This window comes from Saimiri boliviensis, chromosome 6, assembly GCF_048565385.1.
Source record: "Saimiri boliviensis isolate mSaiBol1 chromosome 6, mSaiBol1.pri, whole genome shotgun sequence".
In the NCBI taxonomy this organism is placed as follows: domain Eukaryota; kingdom Metazoa; phylum Chordata; class Mammalia; order Primates; family Cebidae; genus Saimiri; species Saimiri boliviensis.
This window is the reverse complement of record NC_133454.1, coordinates 46,387,305-46,406,450: the sequence shown is the minus strand read 5'-3', so window position 1 is coordinate 46,406,450 and position 19,146 is coordinate 46,387,305. Positions and strand designations below refer to the sequence as shown.

Sequence of the window (19,146 nt, the reverse complement as noted above, 5' to 3'; positions counted from 1 at the left end):
GCCCTTTCTACTCAATGCTTACTGTAAGAATGTCTTGCCTCTGTTGCTATAGGTAATATCTGAAGTGAGTTTATGCCCTTTTTTGCAAAAAAAAAAAAAATGGATTGTTCATTTTTCAGCAAGTTTTCATTTAGGTCCTGTTCTGTGCCATGTCCTGAATAACTGTAGGAGATTCAATTAAGAATGCAATGGGTACAGTCCCTGCTCTTTCGGAGCTTATATTCTAATGTAGGAGCTTATAATCTTATGCATGGAGGGAAATGACAAATTATGATTAGTACTATGAAGAAAATAGGGTGCTGGGTGAAGTAAAAGATGGCATATACATTATGTAGGTGTAGTCGGGAAAAACTCAGTGAAGGATGAAAAGCAATCAGCCTTCAGATATTGGGAGGATAAGCATTCCAGGGAGAGGGAACAGCAGGTGCAAAGGTCATTGGAAGAAGCTTGGCCCTTGGAGGACTTAAAAGAAGGCCTGTGTAACTGGAGCATTGCAAAGGAGAGTAGGATGAAGTAAGATTAGAGAAGTGGAAAAGGGTCATCATGCCCTTTTAGGCTATATTGATTATCTATTGCCATTTAACAAATTACCGAAAAACATTACAGTTTAAAACTATAAATGTTTCATGCAGTTAGTCTCTGAGTCAGGAGTCTGAGAGTGTTTCACTGGATGGTTCTGGCATATAAGCTTCATGAGGGCCCTCAAGCTTGTTGGCTTGGGTTAAAGTCATCTCAAGGCTGTTCTGGAGCTGGAGAATCTACTTCCAGCCTCACTCAAGTGGATGCTGCCAGGCCTCAGTAGCTTTAATATTCCTCTCCACATGGATGAGTAAAAGGCTCCAACTAAATAAATACCCATATATAAGAAATGGTATAGAATGCTTAGTGAACTGTTTATACATTTTTTTAAAATTAAAGGCAAGAATAACGATAAGAACTGTTTCAGAATGTGATTTGGATAGAAGGAATGCCTAAACATGTAGTTTTTGAGTGGGTATGGTATTATAGGAATAAAGAGAAAGAAAAAGTTTCTCCAACCACATCTTCGCACTAGGTCCACTTGAAGCTCTAAGTTGGGAAACTATTAATAGAGGAAAAAATCATTATTTTCAAGACAGTTTAAACATTATTGGATGGGTTCTGTGTAATAGATATTATAATAAGAGAATCACAGAGATTTTGTTTAATTTTCCTAACAATCCCCCAAGATAAAAGTTGTTTCAGATATTGAACACTTGGCTCAGGAAGGTTTGTATTTCTTGTATACTAAGAAATCATATAACGATCCTGCACGATGTGTGCATATACCCCAGAACTTCAAGTATTATAATAATAATGAATAAATACATAGAAAAACAAAAACTTTAGAAAAAAGAAATGGCAGGACTGGGGTTTGAATCTAGGCCTTACTTCCAACGGCTGGCTCTTTCTTTTTTCAGCACACTGTACTCATTAGGTGTATAGCTCAGCCTGGAGGTAGATAACCAATTTTCTGAACTTTAAGACCTTGAAGACTTATTTATTTACTTGTAGCATGCATTCAGTTCTTAGGGAAAAATGTATTTTCCTTCACCTTTTTTGGATATTTTTCCCCTCAGCAGTTACAATGATAATTGTAATAGAAGAACTCTGTTTTTTTACCTAAGGTTATTTATTGTTCTGTATACTGCTAGCATATAAGTTGTTTCTATGGAACCTATGTTTTGTTAAAAATATTTTATATAAAGCCAGTTTCTTTTCCACTAGAAAATTGCTGTTTTTAGATATATTGGCAGAATGGGTGCCCATCGTCTGCTTCTGTAGCTTTTTATTTTGATTGTACCTTTCTTACACAAGGTTATGTCATTTTTTCCCATATATTGCTTTTGAGATCACTGTATCCACTTTAATGTTTTTGTAAAGTATTAAAAAAACTCAGTTGATTTAAGTACTGTTATTTAAAAGGTTCAAATTATGAAAGATTAAGTACTTTTTATACCTATTGGGAATATTTAAAAGTATTAGTGGTCTAAGTTATTTTTTGGCAGAAACCCCAAACCCCTGAGATAGAACATAGATATTTGAGATGATTTTTATTAAACCTGCCACTTTGCAAAAATTTTGACCACCAATTTGTAGGAAACTGATTACATGGTCATTCTCATAGCAAACATTTAGTTATATTCACAGATCCTTCTTAATATGAAAGAACTTAATTTTCATGAAACAACAAAAAGCAAATAGTCCCCTGTAATTCCAAATCTATGTCTTTTATGTCACTTCTTACCCTTGGATGAAGGATTGAGTGTTACCCTGGATCAATTTGTTGAAATAATCTGAGATTAGCACTTAGTCTCTTACTGAGCCATAGGGAACAAGGAGGGGACCTTAGCTTCCGTATTTACATGAGATCATCTTCAGGCTTTATTTGGATGCTGCTTTCAGTTCTTAGGTTGGGCCTAGAGAAATAAACTGAAGTGGGATAAATAATCAGTAAACTGCTACATATTTGTTTAGTGAATTTTAGTAAGTACAATAAAGCAGGGGTTAAATGCTTTCTTCTATTGACTAAACTATTATATTTAATCTGTTTTGTACTGGGTGCTGACATGTTTACTGAAAATTGTTTTGAGATTATGGTAATTCTTTTCTGTACTAAATTAGTAAAGTATTAAAGCCAGATGGGTACTTGGGGACCACTTTTGATATTCATTTGGAAGATAAATAAGAAGTTACTTTTCCAATAAAATCATGACTTCTCTTTTTTAAAAAAACAGGACCTATTTTATAAACATTAAATTATTTAGAAAGAAATTAATATTCTCTCTGATAATAGCCATTGAGTACCCATATGGAATTTACAGAAAGGAGAAATGACTACTTACCTCACACCCTCTTAAGCCATCAGTATTCTCGTATTTTATCAGAATAAGCAAATAGTAAACAGTAATGAGTTCTGTTTAGCTGAAAAAGATGAAATAAATTTATTAATAGAATTACCATCAGGTATTTGTGGAATTTACAATGATCTCTACCCAAAAACATATTTAATAAGACAGGGAGAACAATTCACTGATTTTTTTTCTAGTATGAAGATAGGAGGATAGGAGAGCAAAGTATATCTGTCAGCTTAATAAATTTGTAGTAAGGTACTACATTGTAGAAATAAAGAATTTGGCTGAATTTGGCCAGGTGCAGTGGCTCATGCCTGTAATCCTAGCACTTTTGGAAGCTGAGGCAGACAGATTAGCTGAGGTCAAGAGTTTGAAACCAGCCTGGCCAACATGGCGAAACTCCATCTTTACTAAAAATACAAAAGAATAATAATAATAATAATTAGCCAAGCCTGGTGGCAGGCACCTGAGTAATCCCAGCTACTCAGAAGGCTGAGGCACGAGAATCACTTGAACCTGGGAGGTAGAGGTTGTAGTTAGCCAAGATCACACCATTGCACTCCAGCCTGGGGAACAAGAATGAAACTCTGTCTCAAAAAGAAAAAAAAATTATTTTTAGAGGTTTTTGTTCAGTCTGTTCATATTGGATTCATACTTTTTAATTCCTGTTGTCGTAATACTATTGGAGATAGTCATTGTCATATTATTGGAGCCAGTTCACATTAAATTAGTATTTTTTAATTTCTATAGTCTAATACTAATAGAAATTGAAATTGAAAAATTTAAAGAAGCACACTATGACCCCAAGACTGTCCATTTTAATATAAAGCTTTGTTGGAATACTTGTTTTAAATATTTTCAAGCTAATCTATCCAGCTTTATTTACATAAGTATTCATGAGATTTCTTCCTCAGCCTCCATAATAGCCACATCAGAAAGCCTTGTAGCTCCAGAGAGATTTATTTTAAATATAGGGCAAAGATAGAAAAGCTGAAAAGAACTTCATAGAAAGATAATTTCATCCAGGTGCCAGGTGCTTTATAGGAATAATGATACCCAGGACTTTTTATAGATGCTTAGTGGTTAAGAGCATAAATAAGCTCAGGAGTCAGCACTATCCAAGTTTAAATTCTAGCTCTGCTATTTAAGCTGTGTGACTTTCAGCAGGTTAACCTCTCTGCAACTCCATTTCCTTATCTATAAAATTCCTGAAGATCAAACTAAATAATGTGTGTAAAACATTTATAACAATGGTATATGGTAAGTTCTCAATAATTATTAGCCATTATTTTTATTGTAGGAGAATGGAAGTCATTGTTTGTACTTTTAGACAGTTGCTTGTTTTGGAAATTGGGGTGGATAATGTAGCACCTTATTAATCTAGGGAAAGGATCTTTGAGACAACTTTTTCCCAGGTCAGTAGATGTGGATGGTAGATGTTCCCACATGATATCTCAAGTATCTACTAAGATAGAAACTTGCATCCGAAAATACAAAATGTGAAAACAAATATGGAAAGACACCTGTTTTTTCAAAAGATATGTAGTTTTAGTTTTATATTACCCAAATAGTTGACATCAAGAAATAAGATTTGGTCTGCAATTGGGTTTGTTTTATTTTAAAAATCCAAAGATTCATAACAACAGGGTAGAAAATATTGAAATAAAATATAGAAAGAAGCCATTGTGCCACAAGGCACTTTCTGTTACACTTAAATTCAGTGCACCCTATGGGAAGCAAAAATGAGGCTTTGAATCTAGATTCTCCTTCAGTTCCTCTAAAAACTTTTTTCATATTATGAATTCCACTAAAGATTTTTAGCTTTAAATATTCCATGAATCAGAGGAGTTTTAGGGATACTTCCATGTGAGGTAACTTTATCCTTCTTGGTGCCGTCTATTTAAGTTTCAGGTTCATGCGAACATTAAACCTGACAATTAGGTCAAGAGATATGTTGGTTTCCATATCAGTAGTCTACGGGGATTAGGTAGAAATTGTATAAAAGCAATTTCATTTGAATTAAAGTAGATCACCTTCAGGGTCCCCAGAGATGAATGTTAATTGTGTCAACCCTACTTTCTTTTTTTAAGTTTGGTTTAGGTTCTTTTTGGGGGACTGCAGGTTTTTACTTTTAGCTAGAATATAAGGGGAAATGGTTGAGCAAAATCTAAGAAAGAAAATTAAAATAACGTATGCTTCTAAAGGCTAGAAAATCTTGTAACCAGCTAGGCATGGTGGCTTACAACTGTAATCATGGCACTTTGGGAAGCCAAGGCAGGTAGATCATGAGGTCAGGAGATCGAGACATCCTGGCCACCATGGTGAAACCCCATCTCTACTAAAAATACAAAAATTATCTGGGCATGGTGGTGCATGCCTGTAGTTACAGCTACTCAGGAGGCTGAGGCAGGAGAACCGCTTGAACCCGGAGGCAGAGGTTACAATGACCCAAGATTACACCACTGCACTCTGGCCTGGTGAAAGAGCAAGACTCCACCTCAAAAAAAAAAAAAAAAAAAGAAAGAAAACCTTGTAACCACTTCATTGAAAATGTATTATAAATTAACTACAGGGATATCTCTTAAAATGAAAATTTGATGAATATTTTAATAAATCCTGTGTGTTTTCTGTTATCAGCCACTCAAATTGTTTAAATTAGCAAGTTATAAATAATAAATGAATTAATATTGTGTAACAGCAGTACATTTGAAGTTAGGTTTTTGATCCAAATGCAATGCTCGACACATAGAAAAATAGGGTGGCCAGTTTATGGCTATTTCTTGCCATCAAAGCAGGCATGAGGACTAATTGTTTCACCAATGTTTCAAAGATCTTCTTAGGCCAAGGTAGCCAACCCTATTTTAGTTTCCTCTTCTAGGCCCTGAAGATAAAAATGATAAGACACTTTGCCCATGATTGGTGAAAATGGTTTTTTTTGTCAAGTACAGAAGTGCTGGTAAATTTTTTTCCTCTTAAAAAAAAAAAAGAGGATACCAGTGCAGAACATGCAGGTTTGTTACACAGGCATACCCTTGCCATGGTGGCTTGCTGCACCTATTAACCCATCCTCTAAGTTCCCTACCTTCATCCCCCGCCACTCAACAGGCTCTAGTATGTGTTGTTCCCCTCTGTGTGTGTGTGTGTGTGTTCTCAATGTTCAATTCCTACTTAAGAGTGAGAACACATGGTGTTTGGTTTTCTGTTCCTGTGTTAATTTGCTGAGGATGATGGCTTCCAGAGAAGCTCCCATAAAATTTAAATAACAAAAGGTTCTCTTTGGTTTTTATCTTTCTAGATATAACAATAACTTTAAGATAAAAAATAAAATTAAATTAACTGATATGTGGACAGCAAGCTGTGTGGATGAAGTGGGAGAAGGCAACACCAACGCCATGAAATCCTTTGTTTTGGGCTGGCCCATAGTGAACTTTGTGGCCACTTTCAGGTAAGAATCACAATTTGTCCTGTATTTACCTGGGTTAGCTACTATGATAATTTCTAGGACAGAGATTTAAAAAATCAATCAATTGTTGTTCCTCTAATTTGTAAAAGGGAAATATTTTATTCTGATTGTGTATTGAGTCAGTAACTCATCTGCTGACACATACACCCAACCAAAATACTTGTATGCCATATATTTCTCCCAAAGGGCTTTTGATTAAAATATGTGAAAATTAATGATAGATATTGGAAACTCTTGGCATCATTTACCTTGGTTCAACAAGTTACTTTTATGAAAAAAAAAAAAAATAGGAACTTCCAGATATATGGAAGGGGAATAGAGTAGTCACATCTTAGGACCCCCTCTTTAACATCCCCTTCCTTAATATGTAGGTATTTGTTTTACATATTGAGCTTTCAAGAGGCTTATCAGTCTTTTCAAACCACTGAAAAAGATCTTCATTGAAGCAATTCGTATGGTCCAATTAAGTCTGAATAAGTGGTTTATACTCCCGAATTTTTAAATAGTGTCTTATTATACAAATAAAACTAATGTCATGAAATACTGGTTGCCTGAATTGTATAGCAGGTTTTGAGTTGGTATCTATACAGATGTGACACTCAAAAGCAAATTTATGATTTTAAGGAGTCAGTTTTCCAAGACTTAATTTCTATGCTAGGATGGGGTTGGAGAATGTAATACAAAATATTTGTCCTGTTCTACTGAACATGCTTAATTGGCACTGTCCAGTTCAGAGTGAACAATCATAATCACACTTGTGATTTTGATTAACTGTGTCCTTACCTCTCCAGTATTTGTTTTATACTTAAAGTTAGTGTCCATCACACGCATATGATACTTTTTATTCTGCTTCTTTTCTTGCCATGACAAAACTCCTGGGACAGACAACTAAAGACAGACAACTAAAATTTTCTAAGATGTTAATCTTATAGTAAAAGATAGGCATGTCATTAAATTCTATTATGCACTATTAGGCATACTACAAGATTTTAAGAACTGATTTGGGGGAAAAAATGAGTTTGTTTTATTCTCAACATATATTCTTTTCCATGATAAATTTCTCTAGATATTATCATTTCCTATTGCTTAATCTCCTTGGAGTTACAGGTGAAAGGAAGCAATTTTAAGTGAGGGTATGACTACATGGCATTTTTGATCAATGAATTTTTATGAAACTTCTTTTTTTAAGAAGAAGGGGAAATGTGGAAACAAGTTTTACCTATATTATATTACTCAAACTATGGTTCTTTAACCAAATGATCAAGATTAATATCACCAGTGATATTCACGTGGATATCATGTACTTCTTCTTGTATTGTGATGAGAAGAACAATTAACCTTGTGATCTTCCTCCCAAAAACCTTCAATTCCTTTCTAATCATGAGGAAATCATTCAATAAACACACATTGAAACACATTATACAGGATACCTGATCAGCACTCCTCAAACCTTCAAGGTCAAAAAAACAAAAACAGGGAAAGACTGAGAAATGGTCATAGATCAGTTACTAAAGAGACGTAATAATTACAACGTGGTATGCTAGATTAGCTTCTAGAACAGAAAAAGGACATTAATGGAAAAAATTGTGAAATCTGAATAAAGTCAAGAGTTTGATAGTAATGTACTAATATTGGTTTCTTAGTTTTGACAAATGGGCTATGATAATCTAAGAAAATAGCATTAGAGGAAATGTGAACAGGGTAAGAAGTATGTAGGGAATCTCTGTATTATCTTTGTATCTTTTATGGAAATCTAAAATTATTTCAAAATTTATATTTTAAAAAAATATATAAAATATAAAGTGTTGAGTTCTGCCTCTGATCTGGCAGAATGAGATCTTTTGGAGAGGATTTAAAACTTGGAAGTAGGCACAAGTACTGGGTGAGGTTCCCATTTTTAAGGCCTTAGCCTGAGGGCAGAGTGCAGTTACATCATGGTGTAGGAAAACTAAAACTGGCAGAAACAGTCTTTCTGAGCAGAAGAACTGGAGGACAGAAGCTATGTCATCCACAGTTATTGCAGAATGAGGGGGGAAATCTCAAAAAGGAAAGTAGCAGAGAAGGGACGTTTCAAATTCTATGTATAAACACTGTCCAAATCTCTGGCTGATCACCAAACCCCAGCTGTGTGAGATAGAGTCAAAGCACCTTGAAGCTAAGACAAAAAGAATTGAACTGAGCTGTAGCCCATCACAGATGAAATAGAGTTTGTAGCTTCATCTAATCAAATTATTTTTCTGCTAAAATAAAAATATCAACATTGTTCCGCAAATATAACAGAATGCAAAACAAAACATTTGTAATGTTCAGAATACAATCTAAAATTTATTGAGATATGAAGAACAAGGAAAAACATAATCAATAGAGACCAATCTTGAGATGACTCATATGTTGAATTACCAGAAAAGAACTTTAAAACAGCTTTCATAAGTATACATGGCAGGTAAAAGGAAAATTCAATTTAAAATAATAAAAAGATAGGAACTATCAGCCCGTAAATAGAAAATACTAAAAAGGGCCAAATGAAAATTCTAGAACTGAAAACTACAATATCTTAAATAAAATGTTTTTCTGAATGGCCTTCTTTGCAGAATGGAAGTGAAAGAGGAATTGGTGAACTTGAAGATTTATCAATACAAATTGTCTAATCTGAGGAACAGAGAAAACAAAGGTTTTTTTTAAAGGAAAAATGTATCACAGACTTGGAAAATAACAAAAAATATAATATACATGTCATTGGAATTAAAGAGGAAAGAGGAAATGGGGCTGAAGAAATAGTGGTTTAAAACTACCCAAATTTGATAAAAGGAATAAATACACAGATTCAGCAAGCTCACTGAATTCTAGACAGTGTGACTATTAAGAAAACTATACCTGGTCATGTTATAAACTACTGTAAATCAAAGATAAAAGTCTTGAAAGCAGTCAGAGAAAAACAAAGTATTACAAATAGGAAAATGACAATTTGAATTATTATGGATCTTTTATTAGAAACTATGGAGGTTAGAAGACAGTGGAATATATAGAGAGAGAGAGAAAAAGAGAGAGAGAGATCTATATGTGTATATATATATAGAGAGAGAGAGATGGAGTTTTGCTCTTATTGCCCAAGCTGGAGTGCAATGGCGTGATCTCAGTTCACTGCAACCTCTGCCTCCTGATTTCAAGCAATACTCCTGCCTCAGCCTCCCAAGTAGCTGGGATTACAGGTGCAGGCCATGCCTGGCTAACTTTTTTGTATTTTTAGTAGAAATGGGGTTTCACCATGTTAGTTAGGCTGGTCTCAAACTCCTCACCTCAGGTGATCTGCCTGCCTCAGCCTCCCAAAGTGCTGGGATTACAGGCGTGAGGCACCATGCCTGGCATATTTTTTACCACAGTGGAACATATTTTTTAAAGTGTTGAAACAAAAACTTTTTAACCTAGAACACAATATCCAGCAAAAATATTATTTTAAAATGAAGGTAGAATGAACATTTTTTAAAACTATAATAATTTATTACTAACAAACTGGCCTACAAAAAAATGGTTAATAGAAGTTTTTCATGGTGAGTGAAGATAAAAGAGGGAAGCTTGGATCTTTAGGAAGGAGTGGAAATCATTGGAAATGTTATGGAAATCTAGGTCATGATCAGTTTAAAATTCCATCACGTAGGAAGTTAAAGAAGCAGTCTCTCTTATCCAGTTACTATAATAACTATTTTTTGTAAATATAGCCAGGCACAGTGGCTGGTGCCTATAATCCCAGCTGCTTGAAAGGCTGAGGTGAGAGGATCACTTGAGGTGAGAAGTTTGAGACCAGTCTGGTCAATATAGCAAGAACTGTATCTCTACAAAAAAGTGAAAATATTATGGAAGCATGGTGGCACACACCTGTAGACCCAGCTACTTGGGATGCTGAGGTGAAGAATTGCTTCAGGCCATAGACCTGGGCAACATAGACTTCTATCTCTAAAAAAAAAGTTTAAATTAGCTGAGCGTGGTGATACCCATCTGTATTCTTTGGATGTGGCAGGAGCATTTCGAGTCCAGGAATTCAAGGCTGTAGTGAGATGTGATGGCACCACTACCCTCCAGCCTGGGTAGGATCTCCATCCTGAGCAAGACCGGTCTCAAAAACTAGTAGCATTGAAATCCAAGACTAATAACTGCCAGAATCTTCGAAAAACTCCCAACTGAGTCAAACCGAGGAAAGAGCAGACAATCAATTTGAAGTTTCTGTGCTTTACTTTGGGAAACAGGGTAGTCACATCCCAAAAAAGGCCAAAAGGAATTTCATCTCTATCACTACCTATACTCTGATTCACAAACTAAGGATCTATATCTACCAGAAAAATAGGTCCTGCACTTGATTTTACAAATAATGGTATGGTAGAATGGGAAAATTATTCAGAAGACACAGGAAGTATTGAATCTGACAATGATCTATCTACAAGGAGAATCAGAAAATAATTTTTTTTTTTTTTGAGATGGAGTTTTGCTCTTGTTCCCCACGCTGGAGTGCAATGGTGCAATCTTAGCTCACCGCCACCTCCACCTCCCGGGTTTAGGTGATTCTTCTGCCTCAGCCTTCTGAGTAGCTGGGATTATAGGCACCTGCCACCACACCTGGCTAATTTTGTATTTTTAGTAGAGACAGGGTTTCTCCATGTTAGTCAGGCTAGTCTTGAACTCCGACCTCAGGTGATCCGCTCTTCAGCCTCCCAAAGTGCTGGGATTATAGGTGTGAGCCACTGTGCCCAGCCTAGAAAATATTTTAACTTAAGTTCCTACTGTGAATCATAGACTATAAACTTAGGTGTTTATTTATAGATCAAATTAAAACTCATCTTAAACCCCCATTTTCCAGGCTGGTAAGAAATCGGATTTTCTTCTTTACTGAACTGCTGTTTTTGTAAGGTAGAACTAGAATACAGGAGACTTCTAAGATGCCTCCATAAGGGACAAAGGGCCTCTGACTTTAGTCTCTTGTGATCAGTGTTGACATCTTTTTCTTTGCCCAGAGTTGTCCCTGTGTATCCAGAGATGTTCTGTTTCTTTGCCATAAGGCAGGGGGAAGGTATCCTTGCTGATATAAAAACTTTGGTTTCTAGGACCCAGCCTCCCTAATGACTCCTTAAAACCTTTTCCTCTGGGTTCTTTCTGTTTCCTTAGGGCACCTTAACTAAGTGACATGGTTTCCAGTTCACTCTCAGGGATGACAGGCCTCTGTCTCCTCCATAATTTGAGAGAATCTTCTAATCTGCCTTACCATTTTTATTTTCCAAGATACGTTTTTTCTTCTGTCCTGGATCTTATTATTATCTTTTCAATGGGTTTAAGTATTTATAAAACCCAGAGATAGCCATTGACTTTGAAGTCCTTCAATTTTTAGTCCTGTAAAAATGCCTGAGATTAAGAATTACTGAAGAAAGGGAATCCTGGATTCAGATAAAGAGCAGGGGGGAAAGGGAAATATATAAGAAGATTACACAAATCAATCTCCACACATTAACCTGACACACTTCTTAATTTATATTTTGAAGTAATATATGCTATATATTCAACCAAGGGAACACAGCAATGAGGATGAATCATCTAAAACTGCACGCAGTAGTATAAATAAATATCATAAACATAATGTTGAAATAAGCCAGACACAAAATGGTATTTACTTTATTGTTACATTTATATAAAGTACCAAAACATACAAAACCATTCTATGCTATTGAAAGTCAGGATAGTGGAAACTACTTCCTGGAAAAGAAGATGAGAGACCTTGCAAGCTGATTTTCTGTTTTATGATCTGGGTGCTGGTTTACATGATTGTGTTCAGTTGGTTAAAACTCTTTAAGCTGTACATGTAAGCTTTGTGCAGTTTTCTTTATATATCTTTTATTGCAGTTAAAAGTTTAAAAAAATACTAAGTATCTTAAATGGGCAATTTTCTTTAGCTGCTTTGAAAAAAGTTAGCAGGTCTGGAGCAAACCTCTTACTATTTCTCAACAGAGATTTTTGCTAAATAAATTCAAGATTTGACATAAATGAGCCTAGAAAATCTATTTTAGAAAAGAGAGTACATCAAAAGATAGTAAGGAATTGTGAAAGATGGAAAGTGTGTGGTCAATGGTAAAAAAAAATATAATTAAATTAAATTAAAAAGTGATACACTTTGGCCAATCCTGGGAGACTGCTTATGGAGAAAATTGCTAAGCAACAAAGTTCGTGAATAAATGTATTTTGGGAAATAATAAAATAACTAGAATTTCCAACATCTCTAAAAACAAACAATTAGCCAGGCATTATGGCATGCATCTGTAGCCCCAACTACTCAGGAGGCTGAGCCAGAATGATCACTTGAGCCTCAGGAGTTCAAGGTTGCAGTGAGCCATGATCATGCCTCTACACTCTAACCTGAGCAACAGAGCAAAATCCCTGTCTTAAAAAAGAGAGAGAGCGCCAGGCGCGGTGGCTCAAGCCTGTAATCCCAGCACTTTGGGAGGCCGAGGCGGGTAGATCACGAGGTCGAGAGATCGAGACCATCCTGGTCAACATGGTGAAACCCCATCTCTACTAAAAATCTAAAAAATTAGCTGGGCATGGTGGCGTGTGCCTGTAATCCCAGCTACTCAGGAGGCTGAGGCAGGAGAATTGCCTGAACCCAGGAGGCGGAGGTTGCGGTGAGCCGAGATCACGCCATTGCACTCCAGCCTGGGTAACAAGAGCGAAACTCTGTCTCAAAAAAAAAAAAAAAAAGAGAGAGAGAGAGAAATATGATTTTAAAAGCTTGTTAGTGACAAGACCACATAAGAATAAGCTTTAAATTATTTCTAACCTCAAGAACTAAATATAACAGTGAAATCAGCATAAAAATCAATACTAATTTAGTTGCAAATGGATTGATCTTAATCAGAAGGTTATAGTTATTAAGAGTAAGTTTTCAGTGAACTAATTTATTCAATAATAATCTTGCTGTACGTATTTTTAAAAAAATGTTTTGTTTTGTTTTGTTTTCCTGACAGCAAATTGGTTTCTGGGCAAAGAGATTTCTATCCACATGCCAAATTTCTCTTAATCTCTTTATTCTCAATATTAAGCATAGTTTCTATTTGTATGGCCGTTTGAGCTACAAAAATACTAACCAGTTTCATAGATGTAGAAACTGAGGCTTAGAGGTTAAATGACTTGCCCATGATCATCTAGCTTGCATATAATTTTGATTATGTTAAATGTTAGATTCCAAATCAAGTACTCTTTCCACTAGTATAATATCGCCTGTAAAAAGTAGAAAAGAGGATTTGTCTTAGATCCATCCAAAAGGATTTAATAAAACTACACATGACTGTAGTTTTTCCAAAGAGATATTTTCACTGCAGAGTTCTCCAGAACACAATTATGCCAAGGTTGCAGCTTGTGTGTGCAATTTAGTAACAACAGGCTGTTGATATTTTCATCTGGATTGACAATCCTGAATCTGTCAGCATATGTATTTTATGTGGTTTAATTTTTCTTTCCCATTTTCTTTGATTGCAGTTCTCCAGAACAAAAGGACAAATGGCTCTCTCTCCTTCAGAGGTATTTTTCCAGTATTCATATTTTTAATCTTTAACCTTTAATAAATGAATTAAGAACTTTTCTGCAGAGATGTGCCCCAAATTATTCCCCTTCTCCTTAGTAGAAATTGTTCATTTGTCCTTTTAATAAGGTGCTGTCTATATTGTATACTAGCTGCTTACTTGCTATAAATAATGTTCTCTCATTACATGTATTTCTTAACTTTCTAGGAATGAGAACATTGAGGTCTAGTTAAATCATTTTAGACAGAAGTTAGTCAATAATATCTCTCTTTCCATTGTCTCCAGCCTACCAATTGGAGCTAACAGTTTCCTCAAAGTATGTATTAAGTTTCCATAAATGCAGGGTTTTTTGCTAAGCACCTCAAAAATAATGGTAGTTATTATCCCTGCCATTGAGCATGCCAGACTAAAATGATTGACTTAGGTTCATCTGTTAGAGTCCTTACCTCCCTTCTGTCCTCTCTCCCTCCCCACACAATAGGATAACTAAGATTTACATCCTACTGAAGAGCTAAATGAGAAGTACAAGGCCATTGGTTTGGTTTGGCCTTGTAAATTATGTATTATATATGTTCCTATATTTATCGGTAAGGTGCTGGACCTGCCCAAAGAAGGCAGGGAAGCTTTGAGAGTGAAACATTACCCAGAGGTGCCCTAACTTGATTATGCTTCTCAAACCTCATTTGACATGGATGTCCCATTTTTTTGTGTGTCCATGCCTAATGTCCTGACAATTTTTTAATTCTCTTTCAACCCATAATGTAATCTGACTTTGCTGAGTCTTCTCATCTATCTTTTTAAAATAGCATATAAATATATTGGAAATAGTAGCAAAATAGATTGATTTCTAAAATAAGCCATTAGCGAATTCCATCTGACTCAGTGTTGTTTTGGGTTGTTGTTGCATTTGATTAGATACATCAATCTAGAGAAAGAAAAGGACTACCCGAAGAGCATTCCCCTCAAAATCTTCGCCAAGGACATTGGGAATTGTGCCTATGTAAGTGTTTCTAAGCCAGAAAATTAAATTCCAAGTCCCTGCATAAGACAACACTATGGATAAGAAGAGAGATGGGCAGGCAGGCAGGCAGACTGTGTATGTGCTATGGAAGGAAGGTATTTAGAAATACCACAGGGGGGAAACACATTTTCCTGGGTATATGTATGTCTTCATATATATGAAAAATAAACCCTAGAGAAAATGAAGCAAGAGAAATTCATATGAACTACAGTATTTAAAATTTATACTTGGAAAAAACATTGCTTGTGAGATGTCTCTTTCTTCCCTCTGGCATGAATATTTTTCTGGATCTTTTCCATACCAGCTGCAGAGGCTTGTAGTAAAGCTGTTTTCACAAAGAGTATTTCCTATTATTATTAAGCAATTTTTTCCCAACTTGTCACTTCTTAAGCAGAAAGTGGTTTTGAAAAGTTATTCATTCTTTACATTTTTAGGGATTGAATCCTTTAGGTTAATAGGAGGATGATCTGGGAAAGGTGACCTTTTTAAGGGATCAGCATTTTACTACCTCACAGTGTTTATCATATTGGTCAAATATTAAGTCATTAACTCCAGTCAATTATTATGTATAATTTGATGACTGCAATCATAGTATGAGAAAATGTTATCAATTATGAATAATATGAAAACTTATGAATATTTTATGATACTATCAACTGTCATACTTCACAACAGCTCTAGATCACACAGATTAGTTTTTTGTGTGGAAAAATATGTAGTGCAAAATAGTTATGTTTTGGACAAAAGCAAAAGTTATGCAAATGTTCTGACCAACTCCTGAATGCCAGATGTCACTGCTTGAGAGAAATACTCAAATTTTCATAATATGAGACTACAGAGATCTTCTGTAGCAAAGTAAAACAAAACAAAACAAAAACCCTGTTTTGATTCAGTTGTGGCAGTTGGTTACATTCAGAATTTCCTGGGAAATCCCTTAAATTTTTTTAACACTTTCTTTTCAGTATATGGAAAGTGTGTATTTGAGAAAGGACTGATGTCCCACTGTCACTTTGGAAGGGAAGATAAGAGATGTGGCCAGGTTGGGTGCTCTGTTTTTATCACTAGTACCCTGCTTAAGTCAAGGATGATGTGACATACTCTGTCCTTTGCTCTCTAAAGTAGCTCTTATAACAAGACTCTCATTCAGGGAGCCCTGCTTCCAGAGCCAGTCCCCCAGATAGGAATGCATGTGTGGGAAACATTCTTTATCTTTACCCTCTAGTTGTATATACACCTTGTCAGTAAATTATGCTAATATGGAACAAAATTGCCACATTTTCAGTTTTGTCTGTTGCTTGTTACTAGCCAAAGTGCTCTATCTGCTGAAATTCGTTTGTTTTGTATACAGAAAAGGCATGTAGGAAAAAATATACTTTCTATAATTATGTTTTGAACATATGTGCCTAGTATTGGGGAGGATAGATTGTTCACTTTACAACACTTCATGAGTTTCTTTAAATTAAATGGAAAGAATTTTAGACATTTTTTAAATCAGAAGCCTTTTTAAAATTTATCTCTCAAGTTAAAGTACAGTATGTAAGATACCTGTGATACTCTGGTAGCAGACAGATGCTGGGTTGGGTACTCCAAACACTCCCTGTTTCGCTTTGAGACAATTTTGCATTATCCTTGGGGCTACCAGGAACACAATTTGAAATCATGCATTTAAAATGCTCTTTTTAATTAAAATTCAATTAACAAACAATTTTTAGAGGCTGTTTGTCATGTCAAATAATTGGCTTATAGAGAAGAAATTCTATTAATCAAAGGATACATAATGAATTATCAGATTTTGTTTGCCTTTATTTTTATATCATTTTTGTTTCTATATCATTTTATTTCTATTTATGCTACTTTTTTGTGCCATTTAAGCCTTCTCTATTATGGACTAATATAATCTTAAATTCTCATGTGTTAAAACCTATGTGTGTAGTAAGTTTTTTTACAACGTAACATTGTTTTATATTTAAATAATGCATTTTGGAATTTGGTGCGCTCTATAGATATATCAGAATCTTGATTATTTTTCTGTTTGTTGCAAATTGTCTACTTTTAAGTAAAAGTATTCAGTATAGTTTAGCACAGAGCTATTACATCTATCCTATTCATTGGCAGAGTTGGTAATAGAATCGAGGTTTCTAAAATTTTCAGTTCTTTCTTCTAAACTCATTGGTTTTATGTCCTCCAAAGATTTCAACAATGAAAATCTTAGTGGTCACAGTGTGTGACACATAGAAAGTTCCCAATAGTGACTTTTTAAATGTCTTTTGTAACCAATTATTATCTGATTTTACCTAACCTGACTTTATAACACACAAAGAAATAAAACCCTGTATTGTGAAAACACTACTCAGGAAGAAATAGAGATTCAGCTCTTGTCCTTTTTTTTTTACTACCCATTGCATTATGGAAATACAATTATGAAAATAAGGCAGAGGACCAATCTCACTGATTTATTTTTTTCAATGGGAGCTGGGTCCATGTACTCTCTCTGAAATATATTTAGTCTTTCTTATTTGCTTAAGCTCTTACATTCTGTAAGCCATTCATCCTTTAAGAGAAATGTTTTATTAGAGGGCATAATTTGTAAGGGAATGGAAGCAAATTATAATCAAAGATTTGTGTTATACTTAAATCTTATGCTTTACTGTGTCCACATTTGAATTCAAGATTTACCCTTTGATAATTGTTTGACAATGATTATTTGTTAACCTGATTTAAAATTCATTATTTTACAGCTATATTTCTTATTTTTTTCTACAGTCTAAAACTATAACAGTAATGAATTCAGATACAGCGAATGAAGTTATCAACATGGCATTACCAATGCTAGGGATAACTGTAAGTTATTCTGTTATTCTTAATTAAAAACAAACTTTGATTATTTAAATTTATGTAAATTTTTTCCTTCCATCATAAGACAGCTGATTATTAGAGATACCAAAGTCATATTTTACTCCCCAAAATGTAGAAAATAGTAACAGTAAAGCTTTAATATTAGCTTAATATATGGGTAGTGCTGTTCTCCTATTTTAAAATCTGGGTGAACTGAAAATTATAAGATTGGACTATAATTTTAAAGTGACAATATGTATTTTATTATATATGCTGTATATATATACAAAAAAATTTTGGTATAAGGTTCTTAATAAAGTTTCATCTTCCTTCTCCCCTTGCTGCTTGTCACAATTTGTCTTCTCCCCTGTTATTACCCCAAGTCTCGATCTTAGGATAATAAATTCTGAATAATTTGCTCTGTAGTAGAATTTTTACATAAAACCATATTGGCTGGCTACAGGTCCTAAGGATGATATGGCTAATACCTCTAATGAATTGGTAAATAAAAAGACAGGCCTTGAATTAGATCATGGATTTGGAGATCTTTGGTGTGCATACCACACTTCTTCCATGTTTTGCTTTTAGCTTTGTACCTTTTGGTTTTCTATGATAGAGGTGAATTTTTGAGAATTTGGAGAGTGGAGATTAGAATATTTGAGGATGAGGTGGAGGAAAGAGAACTGGAAGATTGTCCTCATCATCTTGCTGCCAGTTGTAATAAACACCAGACGATGAGTACTTTCATTAAAGGGAATAACTTTCAAAAGGATGGTAACTAAAGGAAGCACTTAAAAACACTATTCCTTGAATGAGATTCTCTATAAATATGAAAGTACACTGTGTATAAGCAAATCTAAATACAGTTAATAATATTGTGAAATACTATGGCATGTCTTAAATATGTGTCATGTTACATCATTCAAGGAGTGCTGTTTCCAGAGCAATTCATGACACATATTTAAGACATGCCATAATATTATAAATTGTGTTTAGATTTGCTTATTCACTGTACTATAGTAAGTCCTTCAGAATTCAAGACAACCAAAATTTGAGATAACAAGTCTGATAATTCGTTAAATTTTGTAATATAAATTTGATTACATTTAAATTATATTCACTGGTTAAAGTAGCTACCTCTATTAATTTCTAAGCTATATGAATATATTTTAGAATATATAGTTTTAGAGGTATGAAGAGAAATTAATGACATGATTCATTTTCTTATGCTTTTCCTTTGGATAAAATTATTAATCTCCTCAGACCAAAAAAAAAAAATCTGTTAATTGGGATTTTGTTACACCGGTTCTAAGGGATTATGACAATGTTTTCAGATACTATATAAAAAGAAAGGATTTTTATTAGATTTGCCTTCTTATTTACAATAATTTTTTAGAT

At 34.5% G+C, this 19,146-nt stretch overlaps 1 protein-coding gene across 4 annotated transcripts in view; it reads left to right on the top strand.

Annotated features, from left to right (window-relative positions):
• ARHGAP20 (Rho GTPase activating protein 20) overlaps window positions 1-19,146 on the top strand; it is a 114,933-nt gene that overhangs the window by 63,364 nt on the left and 32,423 nt on the right. For 3 of the 4 annotated variants that reach the window (XM_074400562.1, XM_039471507.2, XM_074400563.1), the window contains exons 4-7: window positions 6,169-6,318; window positions 13,849-13,890; window positions 14,808-14,892; window positions 17,677-17,754. In XM_074400562.1, coding sequence (XP_074256663.1) covers window positions 6,169-6,318; window positions 13,849-13,890; window positions 14,808-14,892; window positions 17,677-17,754 — 355 coding nt within the window. Of the gene's footprint in view, window positions 1-6,168; window positions 6,319-13,848; window positions 13,891-14,807; window positions 14,893-17,676; window positions 17,755-19,146 lie in introns of those variants that run through there. The other variant, XM_074400564.1, reaches the window with a different exon arrangement.